General features: G+C 37.8%; 1 protein-coding gene across 10 annotated transcripts in view; it reads left to right on the forward strand.

Annotated features, from left to right (window-relative positions):
- ALMS1 (ALMS1 centrosome and basal body associated protein) overlaps positions 1 to 25143 on the forward strand; it is a 190531-nt gene that overhangs the window by 83523 nt on the left and 81865 nt on the right. For all 10 annotated transcript variants that reach the window (XM_065929545.1, XM_065929549.1, XM_065929550.1 and 7 more), the window contains one exon: positions 22084 to 23924. In XM_065929545.1, the coding sequence (XP_065785617.1) occupies positions 22084 to 23924 (1841 nt within the window). The remainder of the gene's footprint in view (positions 1 to 22083; positions 23925 to 25143) is intronic.

Here is a 25143-nt window from a genome sequence, read left to right on the forward strand (position 1 = left end):
TAAACTCTGGCCTGCAGAGTTTTAGCTGATAATGGTAATTCTCTTGTATATTATTTGTTGTTTTTCCCTTGTTGCTTTAAGTATTTTTTCTTTGTCTTTTCAGCTATTATCTCTTCAAATATCTTCTTAGCACCTTTCGCTTCTCCTTCTGGGACTCCTATAATGTGAACATTGGTGCATTTAATGTTATCCCAGAGGTCCCTTTGACTGTCTTCACTTCTTTTCATTTTTTCTTTTTTTCTTTGTTCTTTTCTGAGGAGTGATTTCTGCTGTTCTGTCTTCCAAGTCACATATCCAATTTTTCTGCCTCACTTTCTCTGCTATTGATTCCTTGTAGTGTATTTTTCATTTCAGTTATTGTATTGTTCATCTCTGTTTGTTCTTCAGTTTTTAAGGTCTTTGTTAAACATTTCTTGCATCTTCTCAATCTTTGCATCCATTGTTTTCCTGAAATCTTGGATGATCTTTACTAACATTATTCTGAATTCTTTCTCCGATAGACTGGCCGTTTCCACTTAGTTGTTTTTCTGGGGCATCATCCTGTTCCTTCATCTGGGACAAATTCCTCTGCCATCTCATTTTTACTAAGTTTCTGTTGTTGCAGTCTGTGTTCCATAGGCTGCAGGATTGTAGTTTTTACTTGTGCTGTCTGCCCTCTGGTGGATGCCTTTCATGATTTTAGTTGAGCATCTATGTGATTACAGTTTCTCTCATTTCTTAGCATATATGTTGCAGGCTTTTCTTAAAAAAATTTTTTTGTAGTTTTCCTGGAATTTGTAAAATATATTTGTACCCAGTTCAGGTATACTTTCAAATAACACTACAGCATTTCACAGGTAGTTTGAGTACCTTCTAATAACAGAACAACCCCAATTCTTTTGTTTTGTTTCTTTTATCATTGCTACCATTTTTCCTCCCATCTCCAAAACAGTTTTAAAGTTTACTTAATTATTTACAGTAGTATATAATGAAGTTCAGTTCAGGTCAGTTGCTTAGTCATGTCTGACTCAGATATAATGAAGACATAATTTTATTTTTTTAATGTGGCTGTGTTCTTATGAAACTTTATTGACAAAAGCAGGAAAAAATAAATAGGCAGTTGACTGGATTCAGCTCACAGACCATACATAGTTTGAGCTACAGTGTAGTAGAGTATAGTATCTCATAGATATAACTTCATTTACTTGTTTTCTTATTTCTGGGCATTTTTTTAATTTATTAGAAAAATTTTGGGGAACTCTAGTTAACTTAGAATACTGTGTTAGTTTCAGGTGTACTGCAAAATAATTCATATATCTTCATTATACTTTCCCATCATGGAATCTTTTTCAGACTCCTTCCTATTATAGTTTATTATAAGATACTGAATATAATTCCCTACACTATGCAGTAAACCCTTGTTTTTTATATACTTTATATATAGTGATGTGTTAATCCCATACTCTTATTTTCTCCCTCCTCTCCTCCTCTCCCGTTTGATAACTGTAGGTTTGTTTTCTATGTCTTTGAGTCTGTTTGTTTTGTATATTCATTTCTATTATTTCTTAGATTTAGCATGTAAGTTATACTGTATGATATTTGTCTTTCTCATCTGACTTACTTCACTTAGTATGGTAGTCTTTAGGTTTATTCATGTTGCTTAAAAAGACAATATTTCATTCTTTTTGGTGGTCAAGTAGTATTTCCATGTGTGTGTGTGTGTGCGTGCACCACATCTTTATCCATTCATCTGTCCGTGGACACTTGGGTTGCTTCCATGTATTGTAAATAGTGCTGCTATGAAAATTGAGGTTCATGTGTCTTTTTGAATGAGAGTTTTCATCTTTCTGGACATATACCCAAGCGAGGGGTTGTTGGATCACATGGTAACTCTGTTTGTAAAGGAAAGTCCTTGATGTTTTCCATAGTGGCCGCACCAATTTAAATTCTCAGGACCAGTGTAGGAGGGTTCCCTTTTCTCTACACCTTCTGTGGTATTTATTGTTTGTAAAACTTTTGGTGATGGCCATTTTGACTGTTGTGAGGTCATTGTAGTTTTGATTTGCATTTCTCTAATTAGGATGTCGAGTATATTTTCATATACCTCTGGCCATGTATATGTCTTTGTAGAAATGTCTATTTAGGTCTTCTCTCAGTTTTTTTGATTGGTTTGTTTGTTCGATACTGATTTTTATTACCTGTATGTTTTAGAAATTAATCTCTTTTTTGATGCATCATTTGTAGATATTTTCTCCCAGTCCATAGGTTATTTTCATTTCGTTTTGGTCTCTCTGCTATGGAAAAGCTTATAAATTTGACTAGGCCCTGTTTGTTTAAATTTGCTTTTATTTCTTTTGCCTTGCAAGCCTGATCTAAGAAAATGTTGCTATTTTTTTTTTTTTTCCCCCAGGGAATGTTCTCTTCTAGAAGTTAAGCCTCTAAATCATTTTGGGTTTATTTTTGTGTATGGTGTGATGGACTGTTTTAACTTTATTGATTGACATGAGGCTGTCCCTCTTTCCCAACACTACTTGCTGAAAAGACTGTCTTTTCTCCACTGTAGCTTTTAACCTCCTCTTTTGAAGGCTAATTGAGTGTAGGTTTCTGGGTTTATTTCTGGGCTTTCTTTTCTGTTCTGTTGATCTATATGTCTGGTTTTGTCCCAATACCATGCTTGTTTGATTTCTGAACCTTAGTTTCTTTGATTCAGTTTGGAATAGGATTCCGTTTTTACTTTCACTCTAGCATCATAGTTAGTGTAAAATAATGCAGCAGATTTATGTGTGTGTGTGTATATAAATCTTGTATTCTACTGACTTGCTGAGTTCATTTATTAGTTCTAATAGTTTTTTTGTGGACTCTTTAGGGTATTCTGTATAGACTATCATTTCATCTGCATCTAACGACAATTTTGCCTCTTACTTTTCAATTTGGAAACCTTTTATTTCTTTTTCTGGTCTGATTGCTGTATCTAGGATTTCTAATACTGTGTTGAATAGAAGTGGTAAGAGTAGGCATCCTTGTTTTGTTACAGAATTTACCAAGAGGCTTTCAGGTTTTCACTGTTGAGCATTATGTTGGCTGTGGGTTTGTCATAAATGGCTTTTATTATGTTGATGTATGTTCCCTTTATACTCACTTTGGTGAGAGTTTGTATCATAAATGGATGTTGAATTTTTTGCATCTGTTTAGCATGAGGTTTTTTGTCTTCTTTTGTTGATATGGTGTATCACTTTGATTGATTTTCATATGTTGAACTATCCTTGTGACCCTGGTATTAATCCAACTTGGTCATGATGTATGATCCTTTTTATGTGTTGCTGAATTTGGTTTGCTGATATTTTGTTGAGGATTTTTACATCTATATTTATAAAAGATATTGGCCTATATTTTTCTTTTTTGATAGTGTGTTTGTCTGGTTTTGATTAATTAGGGTGATGGTGGTGGTTTCATAGAATGATTTTGGGAGTCTTCCTTCCCCTTTAATCTTTTGGAAGAGTTTCAGTAGTGCAGGTTTAAGTTCTTTTCTTCTTTGTTGTTTGGTAGAATTCCCCAGTGAAGTCATTCGGTCCTTACTTTTGTTTGTAGGGAATTTTTTTTTTTTCCCGGTTAAAGAGTCTACTTCACTTCTAGTGACTGGTCTGTTCAGATTATCTGTTTTTTCTTAATTCAGTTTTGGTAAGCTCTGTATCCAGTAACTTGTCCATTTTTTCAAGGTGTTGTCCATCTTGTTGTCTTAAAGTATTATAGTTGTTCATAGTATATTCTTATGATTTTTGTATTTATGTGATTTTTTTTCCCCCTCTTTTATTTTTCATTTTATTTTGTCCTCTTTTGTTCTTGGTGAGCCTTTCTAGGGGTTTTTTGATTTTATCCTTTGAAAAACCCAGCTGTTGCTTTTATTGATTTTTTTTAAATCTCTATTTTCATCCTCTCTGATCTTTATCATTTCCTTCCTTTGATGACTTTAGGTTTTGAATGTTCTTCTTTTTCTGGTTTTTATATTGGTTTATTTGAGATTTTTCTTGTTTTTTGAATGAAGCTTATATTGCTATAAACATCCCTCTCCAGACTGCTTTTGCTGCATCCTGTAGATTTTGTGTAGTTATATTTTTGTTGTCATTTGCTTCAAGGTATTTTTTATTTCCTTTTTGATTTCATTGTTGACTCAATGAAAGATTTTTTTGTAGCATATTGTTTAGGCTCCGTGTAGTAGTTTTTATCCTCTGTTTTTCTTTCTGTGGTTGATTTCTAGTTTCATGTCATTGTGGTTAAAGAAGATGCACAAGAAATTTGTTGAGTAAGCTATTGATACCAATTAAGGATGAGGAAAAGAAGTTGTGTTATTTTTTTTTCAATCCTTGTTTCCTCTTTGACGATCTTACTGTCTTTATGTAGATCTGAGTTTCTGAACTATTTTTTCTCTTCTTGAGTACTTCTGTTAAGTTACTATATGGCAGTCCTATAGGTAACAAATTCCCTCGAGTTTTGTTTTTCTGAGAATGTATTTCTTTATCAATTTGAAGGATAATTTCATAGGGAGAGTTTAGAATTCTAAGTTGGTGCAGTTTTTCTCTTAACATTTTTAATATTTCAGTCTCTTTTCTTGTTAACATGGTTTTGTGGGAAAGTGGGAAGTAATTCTCTGCTTCTCTTTAGATTTTTCTGTCTCTGGCTTCTTTCAGGATTTTTTCTTTATCTTTGATTTTCTGTACTTTGAAAATGTTACTTTATACTTAGGCATAGTGATTTTTTTCTTCACATTTACTCTGCCTGATGTTCTTTGAACTTCATGAATCTGCAATTTGGTGTCTGACATTAATTTAGGGGAAATTCTTAGTCATTGTTACGTCAATGATTTTTTCTGTCTTTTCTCTGTCCAGTATTTTCATTCTCATGTGTTAAACCTTTTATAGTTTTCCTAGAGTTCTTTGATATTCTGTCCTCCTTTTCCTGCTCAGTCTTTGTTCTCTTTGGTTTGTGTTTTCAGAGGTTTTTGTTGAGATATTCTTTTTTTAAAATTATTTATTTTAATTGGAGGATGATTACTTTCCAATATTGTGATTTTTTTTGCCATACATCAACATGAATTTGTCCCCCCATCCTGAAACCCCCTCCCACCTCCCACCCCACCACATCCCTCTGGGTTATCCCAGAGCACCGGCTTTGAGTGCCCTGCTTCATGCATCAAACTTGCACTGGTCATCTGTTTTACATATGGTAATATATATGTTTCAATGCTAAGTCTCAGGTTTCTTGTCTTGAATCCTGTGCAATCTAATAATTCTATCAAAGGTTTTCTTCATTTCTGCTACAGTGTTTTTGATCTCTAGCATGTTTTTTATTCTTTCTTTGGATCTTCATGTTTCTGCATATATTGTCCCTTTATTCTTGATGAATGCTTTCCACTTTATTCATTAGTGCCTTTAGCATATTAATCATAGTTGCTTTAAATTTCTGATCTCATAATCTCAGCATCTTCGCCAAATCTGGATTTGATACCTGCTCTGTCTCTTCATGTAATTTGCCATTCTGTTGTGGGGGCTATAATTTCTGTATTAAATTAAGAATACTCACATAACTGGATGAGTTATTAGGCACAAGCCTTTCACATGGGGTTGACATATAGCTCTGTTAGCACCTGAGCTTTCACTTTGAGGAAGTGTAAACACTTGGTCATTTTGATTGAAGACACAGTGGCACTACACTCTACAAGGGAGTAAAGTCACAAGTTTATTCTTTCAGATCGCAGAAAGGGGGATAGGGTGTCCAATAGCCTAGGAAAGGCAGTCCTCTGTCCCAGGTCACAAGTGAGCAGAAGATAGAGATCAGAGTAGCAAGCACATATTAGTTGAAAAGCATTTTGGGGGAGATTTTGCTACCTTTTTGTGAATTCAACTCTACGTGGTTATTTTGAAAGGAGCTCTGAGAAAAAGCAGGAACTTGTCACAGGAGTCCTAAGCTCAGGTCCTTATCTGTCTAGGCTCTGGGTGTGAGCAGGGTTGTCATACTGTAAAATGCTTGTGTAGCAACTCAGAATAGCTGTTTCCTCATCACAATTGACCCTGTGATGCCTAGGCATTAGTCTTTAGGGAAAATCATGGGCACTGTGTAGATGGTGGAGATACTAAAAGCTGCTGGCAGGATTTTGGTCACCCAGCAGATGAAACATCTAAGCAAAGCAAAATGCCACTCAGCAATATAAATAGACAAATGGTGGTTTGAAATCCTGTCTGTAACAATCTCCTCCCATTTTGGGGAGTTCAGCTCAGAAAATAAAGCTCATGGATAAGATTAAGGTAGGTATTTGATTTAAAACTTGGGTGAGATTATGAAATACTTGTACCTGTTGGGATATCATTTGTAGATGTCTAAGTTTGTCCGAATTATTAATATACATGCAACAAGAGGTACCCTTTGCAGTTTCCCCTTCCTTGGCCAGTAGTAACCTAAAGCTAAATGGTTGTCCAAAACCATCTACACTGCAGAATTGTACTGTTACTGCGTTAAGGCTGGGCTTTGGTGTAACAGCCTAGTGTTTTTAGCCAAGGTAGTTGAAAGTTTGGTGTTTGCCTTACTAATTTAATTTAATACTTTGTTGTTGCTTGCCTGTTGTGGTGCCTGACTCAGTTCCCATGATGTAGCAGACCTATTTCCAACATGATGGGGATGGGTACTGAATGTTTTTGATGTGAGGTGGTTTAAAAAGAGACATTTTGGGGATCCTATTCAGTGGTTTGTAAGGGTAGTCCCAGGGAGACTTAACTATCTTGGTGTGAACAGACAGGACTTACAGGGAGCTGGCAAGGAGGCAGATGCATTGGTGGCTGGGGAAGGGAGAAGTGCATATATGAGGAACCATGTATATATGTTTGCTCCTGGGTACTAAACCAGCAGTGGACACCAACTGTTATACTGGGTATATCCAAACAAGTTGGGGTTCCCCTGGGGAGGCCGAACCATGAGGCTCAAGACCATGGGAATTGTGCTCTTTGGGATTAGAGGTATAGGTCGTGTTCAACCATGTGGTGTCACAGGTGGGGTGTGTTAGTGCATGGACAGACATGGTGGGTTATAAAATGCATGTGGGGCTCCTGCCAAATGCCAGATACTGTATTGCAAAGTGTTGCATGGGAACAGTTGATCACCATAGGGAGGAGCTGGGTAAGCCATGGAGATGCATGAGATGGCTTCCATTGGGAAAATGGGAGCAGGGTCAAGAAATTAGCTAAGTAGGCCACTGACTCAGGAAAGAAGCCTTTGTTGAGTTTGATAATATGTTCAGCAATTACAGCAGCTCAGGAGAAAAAAAAAGCACTGGTTTCTGCCCATTGTATAAAAATATTAAGACTGTGGGAGGACTTGAATGAGAAGATTGTGGAACCCTGAGTTTTGACAGTGGGAAAAGATTCCCTTGACGTTGTGTAGGGAGATGACCCTGTGGCTCCAGTTCCGGAGAGTGTGTATGTAGGGGAGTGATGAGGGAGTCCTATGGTGATTGTAGCACCTATACCCAGGGAGGAGTCCTCTCAACAGAATTAAATTTACTAGCCCTCAATTAAGTCATATAATGTGGATCAATCTAATAATGTGTGGTGAGGGTAAGCAATTATATGAAGCATTTAATCAGACATTTAAAAGGTTTAGAGATTTGACACGTACCTTAACCTATCAAAATTTAAAGGTGTAGTGGAGAGCAGCCTGCAGTCAAAGTGCCACCTCACATCTCAGCAGCAAGTGTAGTAAGCAAGGAGAACTCGGGGTAACTCTACAAATTGCCACGAAAATGGGGCATCAGCTGGGAATTTAGATAACTAGGCATTCAGTTTGGCAACCAAGTTCTGGGAAGTGCTTGCCATCATCAGCCACCGTCCTTTCCTGGGTGTCACCTCTTCCATGGTGGAAAATTGTGGAGGCAGTATTCATGATGAAGTTGTGTCCTATGCTGTCATCTGCTGAGACATTGTCATCTCAGATCAGCATGTTTGGCATTATTATGTAGTTGGGCATTATTTAGTGCTATTGCAGGTGAAGGGAGCCGTTCTTGAGTAGGTCGCTCTCCAGTCAGTGAGGAAGGGAATTGAAGGCCTATAGGGTCTGACAGGGTTGCATAGAGTTGGGATATTCTGATTAAGGTTTGCTTGCACCTTTGGGGGTGTCTGTTGCCAACTCAAATTCTTGGTAAATTTTGGGGATTTCTGGGGGTGAATCTTGCAAATGATTAAGTGGTGCCCTTCAAGGCATAGGACGTCACCATTGTAAATAGTAAAGGTTAGAGGTACGTGTGTACCCTTGGTTTAAAGAAAATTTAGTTACACGCTTTTGACAATTTAATCTTTAGTCTTGTATCACCAGAGATGGGTTTGAACTGTATAATCCTATCAGCCAGTTAAGGGTGAAATTAGGGCAGCGTGAGGCTGGTGGCCTTGAAGCATTTGTGCTTTGGTCTAATTTAAGACAGAGTGCTTGAATCGCTCAGTTAGTATACCTGGTGGCATTTTGGGCGCAGCCCTTCTTGGGCTGACATCCAGCATATGCCATCCCTGCATCCCGGGGTTCAGTTGTGAGTGAGTGCTCTGGTCTTGCAGTAATTTTCTGGTGTCTCCTGGGGCCGTGGAGAAAGCCCCATGAACCAGAGGGCATGAAAGTCACAGAATAGGGACAACAGTAGCAGGCATCTGCATTTTATCGGTTTGTGCTTGCTCTCTGAGTGCCCCCTGTGATAACTGGTTATTGGGCTGTTGTGGGTCAGTGTCTCATTGGTGGCTTCCTCCAAAGTGAGACAGGGCCAGGTGTGATTGTATCACCATGACGTCGTCATCTGATGTTGCTGGTGTCAGCCTGAGTGCCTCTTCTCCCCTTTTAGATTTCCACCCACACCATCCTTTCACTGAATCCAGGGTTAATTATTTCTGCTTCCTAGTAGGAGGTATGGTTGGGAGAAATGAACTGTCCACTGAAGGCACTCACTGTGCATTGGAATCTCAGTTGAAATTTGTGTCTCAGGTTACTTTGGTTAAGTGCAGTCCAGCAGCCTCCTAGTGGGTCTGTGTTCCTCTAATGGGCCAGGGCTCTCTCTGACCAAGGGGCTTCATAGCTAAAGTACCTGTCAGGTCCCAGGTGAGTGTTAGAAGGCAAGATGATTGACATTTTAAAATCTGTAAAGGGACTCAAAAATGTTGGGAAAAATGTAATTTATATTGTCCCATGAGATAAAAGCATCAGATTTCCTTCTGATAGCAATCTGTCATCTTTTGTGATTTATAAAAAAAATTTTTTTAGGTATATGCTTTAACTAGGTTTCCCTAGTGGTTCATAGTAAAGAATCCACCTGCCAGTGCAGGAGATGCAGGTTTGATCCCTGGGGCGGGACTATCCTCTGGAGAAGGAAATGGTGACCCACCCCAGTGTTCTTACCTGGAGAATCCCATGGACAGAGGAGCCTGGGGGCTACAGTCCATGGAGTCGCAAAGAGTTGGACACGACTGAGTGACTAAACAACAACAACAGTCTCCTTTAGGATGGACTGGTTGGAGCTCCTTGCAGTCCAAGGGACTCTCATGAATCTTCTCCAACACCATAGTTCAAAAGCATCAGTTCCTTGGCGCTTAGCTTTCTTTATAGTCCGACTCTCACATCCATGCATGACTACTGGGAAGACCGTAGCTTTGACTAGACGGACCTTTGTTGGCATAGTAATGCCTCTGCTTTTTAATATGCTGTCTAGGTTGGTCCTAACTTTCCTTATGGCTGCTGTCAAAATGCTAGACAAGGGTTGGAAAGGATGTGAAAAAACTGTAGCCTTTGTGCATTGTTGGAGGTAATATAAAATTGTGCAGCCACTATGGTAAACAGTGTAGAGGTTTTTCAAAAAGTTAAAAATAGAATCACTATATGATCCACCTCCCTGCTTTGGGTAGATACCTAAAAGAATTGAAATTAGGATCTCAAAGAGATATCTGCACTCCCATGTTCTTTGCAAGATTTCACAGCAGTTACAATACAGAAATAACCTATATGTTTATTGATGGATGAACAGTAAACATATAGTGCAGTGGGTAGCCTTTCCCTTCTCCAGGGGATCTTCTAAACCCGGGGATCGAACCCAGGTCTCCCGCATTGCAGGCAGATTCTTTATGGTCTGAGCCACCAGGGAAGCAGTATGCTGCTGAGTCACTTCAGTCGTGTCCAACCCTGTGCGACCCCATAGATGGCAGCCCACCAGGCTCCCTTGTCCCTGGGATTCTCAAGGCAAGAACACTGAAGTGCGTTGCCATTTCCTTCTCCAATGTGTGAAAGTGAAGTCACTCAGTCATGTCTGACTGGTAGCGACCCGATGGACTGCAGCCTACCAGGTTCCTCCGTTCATGGGATTTTCCAGGCAAGAGTTCTGGAGTGGGGTGCCATTGCCTTCTCCAAGGGAAGCAGTATATTGATGGATAAATAAAATGGTAAATACATAGCCATTAAAAAGAAGGAAATCCTGCCATATGCGTCACCATGAATTAATGTGGAAGACATTATGCTAAGTGAAATAAGCCAGGTACAGAAGGACAACTGTATGATTGCATATATGGGATTTCCAAAATGGTCAGACTCATAAAAACAGAGTAGAATGGTGGTTGTCAGGGCTGTGGGGAATAAAAGTAGGAAGTTGGTGTTCAATGGGCATATAGTTTCAATTATGTAAAATAAATCCTAGAGAGATACCTACTCTGCAATATGGTACTTGTAGTTAATAATACTCCTTTTTGCACATAAAAAAGAGATGTACTCTGTCAACAGGGTGGGTCTTATATTAAGTGTTCTTAACACAATGTATATTCTATATTAAAAAAAGAATCTAATGTGACAAATAGATGAAAAATATTTAAAATAAATATTAATATTTGGTACTCAGTATTGATAATATATCATGAACAAGTAGAGCTTAAGCCAGCAAAGCAGTTAGTTCAATCTTAGGAAATTTATAAACATGTTTTACATAACAGGAAAACTGTAGTTATTTCACTGTGTTCCAAAAAGATAGTTGGGAATAAATACAAAAAGTAAAAATCTGTTCCCAATTAAAAATGTTTCTCTAGCATAGGCCAGTAATGCCTCAATATGATAAAAAAAAAAGTGTTTGAAATTAGCAGTCAGCATAATCAAAGGTCATATATTCTTTTTTTATACATATGAAACATTTGTAAATGATGCTGCCATAAATGGTCAAGTAGGGAACTCCAAGGCTCCATTTCTGCACAAAAATAACAAGCTAGCAAAATCTATCAGAACCAATTTTGTAGATCTCTGGAATCTAGTCAGAACTTAAAAAACTAGGGAATGATTACTGAAGTAAAGAACAGTTGTTCTATAGGAGAACACTGACTGAGGCTTCTTAAATCACCTGCCTAACCATCCCTCATCTACAGTAGCTTTGAAGATGACAGACGACACTCCTAATGCGGGAGTCTGACCCGGCTCCATTCAGCTGAAAATTCACAAGTAATTTCACAGTTGTCCTTCTGCATCCACGGGTTTAAGCAGATGCAGATTGTTTAGTCCTGTTGTTGTTGTTCAGTCTTGTCTGACTTTTTGTGACCCCGTGGACTGCAGCACGCCAGACTCCGCTGTCCTCCATGTTATCCTGGAGGATATCCTCAGCTTCATGTCCATTGAGTCAGTGACTTCTCTTGTTACTGAGCACTGGCTCTTGGTGTGCTCCAGAGCATCAGTTCAGTTGCCCTGCAGCAGGTGGAATTTTCCTGAATCAAGGATCAACCAGTGTCCCCTGCATAGGGAGACATATTCTTAAACACTGGACTACCAAGAAAGTCCAGTTTTATTTTAAATTGCTTGTTTGTTTGTTTGTCTGCACCATGTGGCGGGTGGAGTCTCAGTTCCCTGAACAAGATTTGAACCTTGGCCCTTGGCAGTGAGACCACAGAGTCCTAACTGCTGGACTGTGAGGAAATTTCCTCAGGGGAGTTTTGCATGAAATAGTAATCCATGTTTCATTTGTTTGTAGATAGTAGATTTTTTACTTTTAGTGCTAGATGACTGTGTTTGCATGGCTCTGTGTGTGTGTACATATGTGTATGTTTGTGTTTAGTTTTATTTGTTTTATGTGATGGAGGAACTATTATTTTCTTTCTGGTTTGTTACATGAGGTCTGTGATTTGTGATATTAAACTGAACAATAAGAGAATAATCTGATAAAACTCAAATAGCTCTGTTAGGTATAAATTTTAATTGAGAAATAGTCTCTGGAAATTCATAAAGGACATACATTAGCTAAACTGTACTTTCAAAAAAACACTTTAACTTTGTATTGGGGTATAACCAATTAATAATGTTGTGATAGTTTGAGGTGGACAGCACAGGGACTCAGCCATATGTATCCATGAATCCATTCTTCCCCTAACTCCCCTCCAACCCTGAGCGGAGTTCCGTGTGCTATAGTAGGTCCTTGTTGGTTTTCCATTTTAAACATAGCAGTGAGTACATGTCCATCCCAAACTCCCTAACCACCCTTCCCCACCCAGCAATCGTGTGTGTGTGTGTGTATGAATGAATGTATGTATGTATGTATGTATGTATCATCTACATGTAATAGAGTCTTACTCAGCCATTAAAATGAATGAAATAATGCTATTTGCAACAACATGGATGAAATAGGTATTATCATACTGAATGAAGTAAGTCAGACAAAGAAAAAATATCATATGACATCTCTTATATGTGGAATCTGAAAAGAAATAATACAAATGAACTTACAAAACAGAGGCTCACAGAGAATAAACTACTTTTTAACAGCTTATCTCACTATTATATATACACAGTAATAATCACTCATTTAAAATATATAGTTCAGTGGTTTTTTCCTTTATTTACAGAATTATCTGATAGCTAAATTTTAGAACTTTTTTTTTTTTTTTTTTAACCATTCTACCCCCATTCCTCTCTTCGTAGAACCAATAATCTACTATCCTTCCTTATGGATTTGCCTGTTCTGGATATTTCATATAAATGGAGCCCCATAATACATGGTCTTTTGTGACTGCTTTCTTTTACTTAGCATAACATTTTTGAGATTCCTGCATGTTGCATAGTAGCGTGAATCAGTACTTAAGTACTTTTAATTGCCGAATAATATAAATGTATAGATACATTTTATTTATCCATTCAATAGTTGATAGACATTTGGTTCCACTTTTGGCTGCTGTGAATGGTGCTGGTATAAACATAGGTGAAGAGGTTTTGATTGGGCATTTTTTTAAAATTTATTTTAATTGGAGGCTAATTACTTTATAATATTGTAGTGGTTTTTGCCATACATTGACATGAATTAGCCACGGGTGTACATGTGTTCCCATCCTGAACGCCCCTCCCACCTCCCTCCCCATCCCATCCCTTGGGTCATCCCAGTGCACCAGCCCTGAGCACTTGTCTCATGCACTGAACTTGGACTGGCGATCTGTTTCACATGTGATAATATACATGTTTCAATGCTGTTCGCTCAGATCATCCTACCTTCGCCTTCTCCCACAGAGTCCAAAAGATCGTTCTATACATCTGTGTCTCTCTTGCTGTTTCACATGTAGGGTTATCAGTACCATCTTTCTAAATTCCATATATATGCATTAGTATACTGTATTGATGTTTTTCTTTCTGACTTACTTCACTCTGTATAATAGGCTCCAGTTTCATCCACCTCATTGGAACGGATTCAGATGTGTTCTTTTTAATGGCTGAATAATATTCCATTGTGTTTATGTACCACAGCTTTCTTATCCATTCGTCTGCTGATGGGCATCTAGGTTGCTCCCATGTCCTGACTGTTATAAACAGTTCTGGGATGAAAATTGGAGTACATACCTCTTGGCTATATACCTAGGAGTAGAATTGCCAGGACATGTGGTAACTCTGTTTAACGTCTTAAGGAACTAGTAAAGTGTTTTTCACAGTAACCATACTATTTTACATTCCTACCAGCAGTATATGAGTATTTTAGTTTATCCATATCCTTTTAAACATAAATATTTTCTGTCTTTTTGATTATAGTTATTCTGATGAGTATGAAGTGGTATCATCATGTTTTATATTTTCCTAATAATTAATGATATTGGATATCTTTTCATGTGCTTATCATTTGTTTATCTTATTTGCAGAAACATCTGTATTCAAATCTTTTGACCATTTAAAAATTTAATTATCTTTACTGTTGAATTCCCTCTTTACTGTGGGCTTCCTTCATAGCTCAGTCGGTAAATCATCTGCCTGCAATGCAGGAGACACCAGTTCGATTCCTGGGTCGAGAAGATGCCCTGGAGAAGGAAATGGCAACCCACTCCAGTATTCTTGTCTGGAGAATCCCATGGACAGAGGAGCCTGGCAGGCTACAGTCCATGGTGTAGCAAGAGTCAGACACGACTTGGTGACTAAACCACCACTGCCATCGCTGTTGAATTGTATATTCTGATGGTAGATTCTTATCAGATATATTGTTTGCATGTATTTTCTCTCATTCTGTTTGCTGTCATTTCACTTTCTTGGTTGGGACCTTCAAAGCACAAGTTTTTTGACACAGTCTGACTTATAGTTCTCTTTTATTGCTTGTGCTTTTGGTGTCATATTAGGAAATCATGGCATAACTGAGAGTCACAAAAGTTTAACATTATCTTCAAAGAGATTTAGTTTTAATTATGTCTAGATCCATGATCCCCCTTTGAGACAATTTTAAATTATTTTTGTTTTTAAAAATTGTGCTGAAATATACATAACAAAATTTATTATCTTAACCATTTTTAACCGAGCAGTTGACTGTATTTAACTGTATTAACATTGTTGTCCAAGAATCCTCAGAGCTCTTCTTCTTATAAAACTGAAACTCTATATTCATTAAACCATAATCCCCTATTCCCTTCTCCCTTTTTCTCCAACCCCTGGCAGTCCCCATTATAATTTGTCTCTGAATTTCACTCCTTTAGGTAGCTCCATAAAAGTGGGATCATATAGTATTTGTCTTTCTTTGACAATTGTTTCCTCAGAATTCATCCATTTTGTATCATGTGTCACAATATCTTTCCTTTTTAGGCCAAATAGTATTTCTTTGTATGTATGTACCACATTTGTTTATTCATTCATTCATCCGTGGACACTTGAGTTGTTTCCATCTTTTGGCTGTTGTAAATAGAGCTGCTGTGAATATGAACATACGAAAATATCTCCTTGAGATCCTTCTTTTAAGTATTTCGGTACAGACCCAGAAGTGGAATTGCTAGATCATGTGGTCACTCTACTTTTTAAGTTTTTGTGGAACTGCCATACAGTTTTCTTTAGTAGCCATTTTACATTAACATCATTAATGCACAAAGATTTAAATTTTTTCACATTCTCAGCAACGCTCATTATTTTCTGAGCTTTTTTTTTCTTTCATAATGGCCATGTTGTAGATATAAAGTGATACTTTACTGTGCTTTTGAGTTGCATTTTGCTGATGATTATTGATTTGAGTATCTTTTCATGGACTTGTTGGCCAGTTGTATATCTTCATTGGAGAAATGTCTATTCAAGACCTGTCCCCATTTTTGGATTGGGTTGTTTTTTTGTTTGTTTGTTTGTTTAAGTTGTAAGAATTCTTTATATATTCTAGATGTGTGTTAGTAGCTCAGTCATGTCCGACTCTATAACCCCACAGACTGTAACCTGCTAGGCTCCTCTGTCCATGGGATTCTCCAGGCAAGAATACTGGAGTGGATTGCCATTCCCTTCTCCAGAGGTTCTTCCCTATCCAGGGATCGAACCCAGGTCCCCTGCACTGAAGGCATATTCTTTATCATTTGAGCTACAGGGACGTCCCAATATTCTGGACAGTAACCCATCATCATATACATGATTTGCAAATACTTGTGCTCTTTCTGTAGGTTGCCTTTTAGCTCTCTTGATTGTGTACTTTGATATACTTTTAAATTTTGACTTAACACTCTTGGAGTTTTTACTTTTCCTACTAAAGTAAATCAGAAGAGTTAATTTGAGTTTCTGTAAAACACTTTGCCATTGAAAGTTGTGATTGATTTAAACTAAAATTTGTATACTTCTTTGTTGTTAAAACTAAAATATGAATGATTATATGTGAAAGATTCACATTGTACTTCTCAATCTTAGTCTAGAGAGTAGAGAAATCAAAATTTTTCTCTTTAAAAAAACAACAAAAGTATTAACATTAGTTTTCTTTGAAGAGAAGGGTCTTTCAACTGATAATGTGAAAGAAAGTGTTAGTCACTCAGTCGTGTCCAACAGTATGGGGTTCTCCAGGCAAGAATACTGAAGTGGGTTGCCTTTCCTTCTCCAAGGGGTTCTTCTTGACCCAGGGATTGAACCCAGATCTCCTGCATTGCAGGCAGATTCCTTACCATCTGAGACACCCTGGAAGCCTTCACTTATAATTGCACCAGTATTTTTTAATTTGGGGTGTATTTCTTCAAATTAATTTTTGTTGGCATATAGTTGACTTACTATGTTGTGTTAGTTTCTTGCTTTACAGCAGAGTGAATCAGTCGTACACATATCCGCTCTGTCTTAGATCTCCGTCCCGTTCAGGTCACCACAGAGCAGTGAGTGGAGTCCCCTGTGCTCTACAGTAGGTCCTTGCTAGTTATCTCTTTTACGCATGGTAGTATGTTCGTGTTAGTCCCAATCTCCCAATTCATCCCACCACTCATTTACCCCCTTGGGCTCCAAAATCACCGCAGGTGGTGACTGCAGCCATGAAGTTAAAAGACGCTGCTTGGAAGAAGAGTTATGACCAACCTAGGCAGCATATTAAAAAGCAGAGACATTCCTTTGCCAACAAAGGTCTGTCTAACCAAGGCTATGATTTTTCCAGTAGTCATGTATGGATCTGAGAGTTGGACTATAAAGAAAGCTGAGCACCAAAGAGTTGATGCTTTTGAACTGTGATGTTGGAGAAGACTCTTGAGAGTCCCTTGAACTGCAAGGAGATCAACCAGTCCATCCTAAAGGAAATCAGTCCTGAATATTCTTTGGAAGGACTGATGTTGAAGCTGAAACTCCAATACTTTGACCACTTGATGTGAAGAATTGACTCATTGGAAAAGACCCTGATGCTGGGAAAGATTGAAGGCAGGAGGAGAAGGGGACAGCAGAGGACGAGATGGTTGAATGGCATCACCAACTCAATGAACATGTGTTTGAGTAGACCCCAGGGGTTGGTGATGGACAGGGAGGCCTGGCATGCTACAGTCCACGGGATCACAAAGAGTCAGACATGACTGAGCGACTGAACTGAACCATAACTTTGTTCCCTATGTCTGCGACAGTTTCTGATTGTGAATAAGCATTTTTGAGTTTATTTTTGTGTATAGTGTTAGAGAGTATTCTGATTCACTGCCAACCCTATCATTAATCAAGGGCATTTTTCAGAGAATTAGAACAAAATTTTTTATATTTTAATTGGAATCACAGAAAAATCCTGAATAGTGAAAGCAATCTTGAGAAAGAATAATGGACCTGGAGAAATCAGGCTCCCTTCAGACTATACTGCAAAGCTACAGTAAGCTATAGGTACTGGCACAAGAACAGAAATATAGATTAGTGGAACAGGATAGAAAGTCTACCTGTGGCCATTTATTGTAATCTGTGACAAAAGAGACAAGAATATACAATGGAGAAACGACAGTGTCTTCAGTAAGTGGTGCTGGGGAAACTAGACAACTGCATGCATATATTTTTACTTTTGTTGCCTGTCCGCTTGGAGGCATTATTTATTTATTTATTTTAGCAAAATGATGGATTTATAAAGAACTGGAAAACACTTATGAAAAAGTTAGGTTATTGGCACCCACTCCAACACTCTTGTCTGGAAAATTCCATGGACAGAGCAGCCTGGTAGGCTACAGGTCATGGGATCTCAAGGAGTCGCACACTGCCAAGAAACTTCACTTCTCATGAATGAGGCTGCTTCTAAAAAAAAAAAGTTGGGTTATACCAGTATCTCCTATTTTATGTACCAAAGTATCGAAACTTTAAATATAAAAATAATCCATATATGTAGTAGCTGAAATGGCATTCATTTATATATGGAGTACATATTCATTATTTTACACATGGATATTTAGTTGTCTTTGCACTGTTTGTTTAAAAGACTTTTTTCCCCATGAATTTTCTAGCCTACTTGTCAATTCATCATAAATGTTAGGGTCAATTTTTACAAAGAAGAAAAGCCAGCTGACATTTTGTTGAGAATTCCCTTGAATCTATAGATCAGTATGGGAAGTATTGCCATCTTAACAATAATAAAGTCTTCCAATTCATTGGGCCAGTTTTCCATTTATTTTGATCTTTTATAATTTGTTTCAATAGTGTTCTGCAGTGTAGTCTTCATTTTTTTGATAAGTATTTTATTTTTATGCTATTGTAGATGGAATTGTTTGATTTCATTTTTGGATTGTTCACCGTGTGTTGAAATGTAGTTGACTGCTGTCTGTTAAACTCAAATCCTAAATTTTAAGGAACTTGTTTATTAGTCCTAGTTGGTTTTCTTATGGTTTCCTTGGTATTTTCTGTGTAGAAGATCATGCCATCTACAAGCAGAGATGGTTTTACTTCTTCCTCTCCTTTCTTGATTTCTTTTAATTGGTTTCCAGATTGCTCTGGCTAGACCCTCTAGTATTATAAGAGGAAGTATGTACATACTGTGTTATTCTTACCCTAGGGGAAAGGCATCTGATCTTTCACCATTAACTATAATGTTAGCTGTGCATCTTCTGTAAATGCTGTTCATCTGTTTGAGAAAGTCCCTTTCATTTATAGTTTGCTGAATGATTTTATCATTAGAGTAGGTTGTGAGCGAAACAGCAGCCTTTTGGGGGCTAGTGTGCTGTGCCCGGTCTTAGCTGTGGCATGCAGGATATCTAGTTGCAAAATGTGGGGTCAGTTCCCTGACCAGGGATTGAATCTGGGTCCCCCACATTGGAAGTGCATTTATTTTAGCCATTTTCTGTTAGGTATATCTTAACCACTGGATCACCAGGGAAGTCCACATTTAAGAGCCTATTCCATATCAAGGGATACATTGTTGGGATGTAATATAAATTCTTATGGCTATATCTGGAGAAGGTTGTATGAAAATACTAAAATTGATTTGCCCAGTACCAAAGCTGTAAAAAATTTTTAAATGGAAAAGTTATTATGAAAAGCTGTTTATAATTATTATAAAGCTTGAAGGAGGTGATGGATGGTTGTGGGGTTTGGAGTATTCTAAAAAATTATAAGATATGGATTGTTGGGAAGAAAAATGTCTTTGATGAATATAAATCTAATCATGTGCAGTTTAAAGAAGCTGGACTAAGTTTATTCTTCTCAAATTGGAGCATTTATTTCCCAATGATATGTGTGGCAATGTCAGGATAGTAAGAAGCCATGGAATTAAAATCACATTTTAAAAATGTTTTGTCCTGTGGTATTTAGTTTATTGACTTTTTAAAAATTTGAACATTTTATTTTGAAATAACCGTAGATTCACATAAAGTAGTAAGAAATAATATAGAAAGATTGCCTCTACCCTTTACCCATTTTCCAAAAATGAAGATGTCTTGCAAACATGTAATAATATATTACAACCAGGATAATGACATTGATAGAGTCAGGATACTTAATGTTTTCACCACCCCAAGGATCCCTTTTGTTTCCCTGTAATAACTATATCCATTTCTGTCTTATTCCCACTATTCTTAACCCCTGGCAACCATTCATCTAGTTTCTGTTTCAATAATTGTGTCCTTTAAGAATGTCATATAAATGAAATCATACTGTATGCAATCTTTTAGTGTTGGCTTTTTCTCACTCAGCATAATTCTCTGGACAATATTCAGTATCAATAGTCTGTTCATTTTTTACTGATGTGTAGTATTCCATGGTATGAATGTACCACAGTTTGTTTAAATATATACTGATTGAATGCGGTAACTTGGTTGTTTTCCAGTTGTTGGCTATTACAAATAAAGCTGATATAAACATTCCTGTGTAGATTTTGATGAACATCAGTCTTTATTGCTTTGCTGGATCATATGGTAGTTGTATAACTTTTTGACCGTCTCTAATACCACGTTGGCCTGAGTGTTGGGATTCTGCATTAGTTTTTCAAGGAGAGAACTTTAGGCTTCTCACTTGGCCTTTGCTGGTGTGGGTATGGGTGAAGCCATAGATTTTTTCTGTGATGTTTGGCTGGAAGAGAGCAGTTATTATCTAAAGGTTTTCTGTCTTGCTGAACTTCACCTTTACTTGTTTTTTAACTCATGAGAGCAAGTTTTTGTTAGAGCTCTTTGTATTCTTCTGTGCTCTTTGTTCATGGTAGCTGTCTTTAACTCAAAGTCTGGGATATTAGAAGTAAAAAGAAAACCCAGGGATCACTCCTTTGTTATTCTCTGATCCCAAAGTCCCTAGCTAGTCTGCCTTTTTTCTCTTTACCTTTCAGATTCTTCTTAACTTTGTTCTATATATAATGTCCAGGATTTTTAGTTTTACTTCGCAGGAGGAATAGGGAAAAGTACATCTCCATTATGTGATAAATGGCAGTGCAATTTAAAATATTTTTATATGAAATCACATGTGGCACTAAAATTAAATAGAATGCCAGGTTATAATTTTAGAGGTAAAACAGAAATCTCAAAGAAGTGTTAAATATTTATGATATTTAGGCACTGATCCTTTACCTTAGTTCAGTTTAGTTCAGTCACTCAGTTGTGTCCGACTCTTTGTGACCCCATGACTTGCAGCATGCCAGGCCTCCCTGTCCTTCACCAACTCCTGGAGTTTATTCAAACTCATGTCTGTCGAGTCAGTGATGCCATCCAGCCATCTCATCCTCTGTTGTCCCCTTTTCTTCCTGTCCCCAATCCCTCCCAGCATCAGGGTCTTTTCCAACGAGTCAGCTCTTTGCATGAGGTGGCCAAAGTACTGGAGTTTCAGCTTCAACATCAGTCCTTCCAGTGAACACCCAGGACTGATCTCCTTCAGGATGGACTGGTTGGATCTCCTTGCAGTTCAAGGGACTCGCAAGAGTCTTCTCCAACACCACAGTTCAAAAGCATCAATTCTTTGGCGCTCAGCTTTTCTTCACAGTCCAACTCTCACATCCATACATGACCACAGGAAAAACCACAGCCTTGACTAGACAGACCTTTGTTGGCAAAGTAATGTCTCTGCTTTTTAATATACTGTCTAGGTTGGTCATAACTTTCCTTCCAAGGAGTAAACGTCTTTTAATTTCATGGCTGTAGTCACCATCTGCAGTGATTTTGGAGCCCCCAAAAAAATAAAGTCTGACACTGTTTCCACTGTGTCCCCATCTATTTCCCATGAGGTGATGGGACCAGATGCCCTAATAAGAAGTACTAATTCGATTTTCCTGTTTTTATTGGTAAATATTAGCTTGTAGGCTATGTTTCTGTAACAGAGAGACCCAAATACAATGGTTCAGATAAGGTAGAATTGTATTTCTCTTTCAGGTCCAGGGTAAGAAAGTAACTTTGCTTCTTGAAATCTTCTGAGGAACCAAGCTGGGTGGGCAGTGGCCACCGTTACCTGTGGCCTCCCAGGGTTGTTGTAGACATCACTGTTTTCATTTGGCAGGAGTAATGGTAATGGGTTGTTATACAGCAGAAACTAACAACATGGTAAGGCAGTTATACTCCAATTAAGAAGAGAGAGTAACAGTAATGATTGAAGGTGGTAGTAGGAGAAAATAGAGGTCAAGAACTTGATTTTTTAAGGACAAGAGCCAGAAGTTGTACTTACTGCTTTTGCTCACCTCCCATTGGCTTGTACCTAGTCATGTGATCATATCTGGCTGCAAAAGAAGAGTGTCTGCTTGGTAGTCATGTGACCAGCAGAATTTGGGTAAGAGACCCCTGTTACTAAAACAAAAAATGTGAGCAAAAGTCTTTACTTTTGTAACTTAAGTGAAAACTTTTAGAAGAAGTTAACTGTGTGATCTTAGTTATCATAAGCCATTTTATTCTGTAGTTAACTATCTTTTTTTTGTTGTGTTTTTATAATTATTCAGACTACTTCAAGTAAGAACTTGTTTATATCTTCTAGGATTTACAGAGTCCACGGGGAATAGGATGCAAGCCAGAAGCTGTTTGTAGTCACATTATTATCGAGAGCCATGAAAAAGGATGTTTCAGAACTCTACCAGCTGAACGACCCCGATTGGACAGCCACCCTTGTATTTTTAGATCTGCTGAACCCTCAGAAATAGTCAGAGGACTACGGAGCCCATCATCATGGAGAACTAGGCACATCAACCTTTCCAAGTCACTGGACCAGAACAACTCCCAATTCAAAGTTTGGAATTCCTTGCAGTTACAAAGTCATTCCCCATTTCAAAACTTTATCAGTGATGACTTGGAAATTAGCAAGGGCCTTCGAATGCCATTTCATGAAAAGTTGGACCCTTGGCTGTCAGAATTAGTAGAACCTGCTTGTATGCCACCTGAAGAAATGGATTGTCATTCTTCATCACAAATGCTGCCCCCAGAACCCATGAAAAAGTTTACTACCTCCATCACTTTTGCATCTCACCGACATTCTAAATGCTTTTCAGATTCCTCTTTTCTTAAGGTTGGTGTTACTGAAGGTAGCCAGTGTTCTGGACCATCTGTGGGGGTAGTTAATTCTCGTTTCACTGAAGAGCAGACTCCTCCTAGAGATCTAAAACAGAGAACCTCTTCCCCTTCGTCACTTAAAGTCATTAGTCAGTCACCAGATAAAGCCGTGACTATTTTAGCAGAAAATAGTAGCCAAAGCCAAAAATTATCTGTTGAACATTCTTACCAAGAAGAAAAACCCTTAGAAAGATCAGATTTTAAAAGCAGTCTTCCTAAGCCCACTGCCAGTGCAAATGATAGCAATTTCAAAGAAGTTCATTTTTCTGATAATCATACTCTCATTAGCATGGGCAGACCAAATTCCACACTAGAAGTAAAAGAGAAGAATGTAACTATTACTGCAGATCTTCCTTCACACATTTTTATTGAACAAGAGGTCTTTGAACAAAGCAAAGCCCCACATGCAGATCACCATGTGAGAAAACACCATTCTCCCCCTCCTCAACATCAGGATTATGTAGCTCCAAATCTTCCTTGTCATATTTTTCTTGAAAAGCGAGAACTCTTTAAACAGAGCAAAGCCCCACATGTAGATCAGTTAAGAGAAAACCACTCTCCCCTTCCTCAGAGTCAGGATTATATAGCTTCAGACCTTCCTTCTTCCATTTTTCTTGAGCAGCGTCAACTCTTTGAACAAAGCAAAGCCCCAAATGTAGATCACCACCTGAGAAAACTCCATTCCCCCCTTCCTCAAAGTCAGGATTGTGTAGTAGAAAAGAATAATGAACATAAGCCTAAGTTACACATTTCTGATGTGATAGATGTTGAAGCCAAATTCAGTGATGTGGTCTCCCCATCAGTCCCAAGTCAATGTACAGTAGTAACATCTGCATCTACTCCACCTTCAAATAGAAAAGCACTTTCTTGTATTCGTATAACTCTTTGTCCCAAGACTCCTTCCAAGTTGGATAGTGGAAACTTAGATAAAAGATATCATTCATTGGATCCTGCCACTAAAACAAGGATGAATAGTGAGTTTAACTCTGACCTACAAACTATATCTTCAAGATCATTGGAACCAACCTCCAAATTATTGATCAGTAAACCTGTAGCACAGAATCAAGAATCTTTAGGTTTTCTAGGACCTAAATCTTCATCGGACTTTCAAGTCGTACAGTCTCCTCCTCCAGATAGTAATGTTATTACTCAGGACTTGAAAACCATACCTTTTCAGAATAGCCAGATAGTAACATCAAGGCAAACACAAGTGAACAGTTCAGATTTGGAAGAATATTCCAATCCAGAAGGGACTCCGGTATCTGCAGATCGGTGAGTCTCATTGTGATGACAAGCAAGCTGATGAAATTTATGATAAAGGGTTTAAAATACTTAAGCAAGTGTAAGTTCTTGGGGGAGAGGCAGATAATTTCTCTTAGGGGAGGTTGTTATCTGCCTAATCTAGAAACCTTTCAAGGAATGAACACCTAAGTAAGAGAAAACATCTGAATGTAATATAATGTATTTATACTTGGAAAACAACTTGACATCAAGTATTTTAAAACATTACTCAGAAGAATCTTTGATCACCAAGTGGTACAGTTTAGTAATTCCTTGTTTATTACATTGGAAATACGCTGAAGACCAGGCTTTGGAATGGGATGCATCATGTATGTGCTCCTTCTCCCCCCTCTCTTTGTTTCTGTTTCGTGTTTCCTCTCTATATGAATATCAAAGTGGTGATTTCTCTGTGAAAATTCCTGGCAGACATCACTTTAACCAAGTTATCAAGGTTAATATCATGAGTAGTGTATGTCAAGATAATGTGGTCCCTAATGTGATGCCTTATTTCACAATGATTGTAGGAATGAAAACCCAGTTTAGGGATAAATGCATTAGATTTATACTGTTCAGACTGATTTTAAGACTCATTAATTCGCTTTTACATTAATGAGTCCTTTACTATATGGCTAAACACTTACCCTCTGTGTGTAATGTTTCCACTTTATAGTTGAGAAGGTAGTAGATCATAATGGCGAGCCTTGAAAAGAAGGGAAAGAATGTTTAATTAACATCCACATGTGGTAGTCGTGGCAATGAGGGACTTACATATGTTACCTGATTTAATGCTTGTTAACCGTTTAAGGTAGGTGAAGGTATCCTCATTTGCCCTCTGGAAAACTGAGACACTGACTTGCTGCTTTTTCAGCAAGCAACAGTTATTTCAAATAATGCAGTCTGTTCAATGGAAGCAAGCGCTTCTTTACCACATTACCATGTCTCCCAAATCCTGAGCCATACTTAAACTATCCTATCAACTGTGCTCTTGGACAAGTCATTTAATATCTTTGGCACTCATACACAGATGATTGGTGGGAAGAAATAGATGATTGGTGGGAAACTTGAAGGTCCATTATAGCTCTGAAAGTTAGTGACTGAGAATTGGATTGGGGCAGATAAAAACAAGGTCAATCTCTGATTTCCATAGTATTATAAATAGATCCTTTTTGGGTGTGAAAAGTGTTTAGAAATTAAAAGATTGACAAGTTTG

Source organism: Muntiacus reevesi, chromosome 3 (assembly GCF_963930625.1).
Source record: "Muntiacus reevesi chromosome 3, mMunRee1.1, whole genome shotgun sequence".
Classification (NCBI taxonomy): domain Eukaryota; kingdom Metazoa; phylum Chordata; class Mammalia; order Artiodactyla; family Cervidae; genus Muntiacus; species Muntiacus reevesi.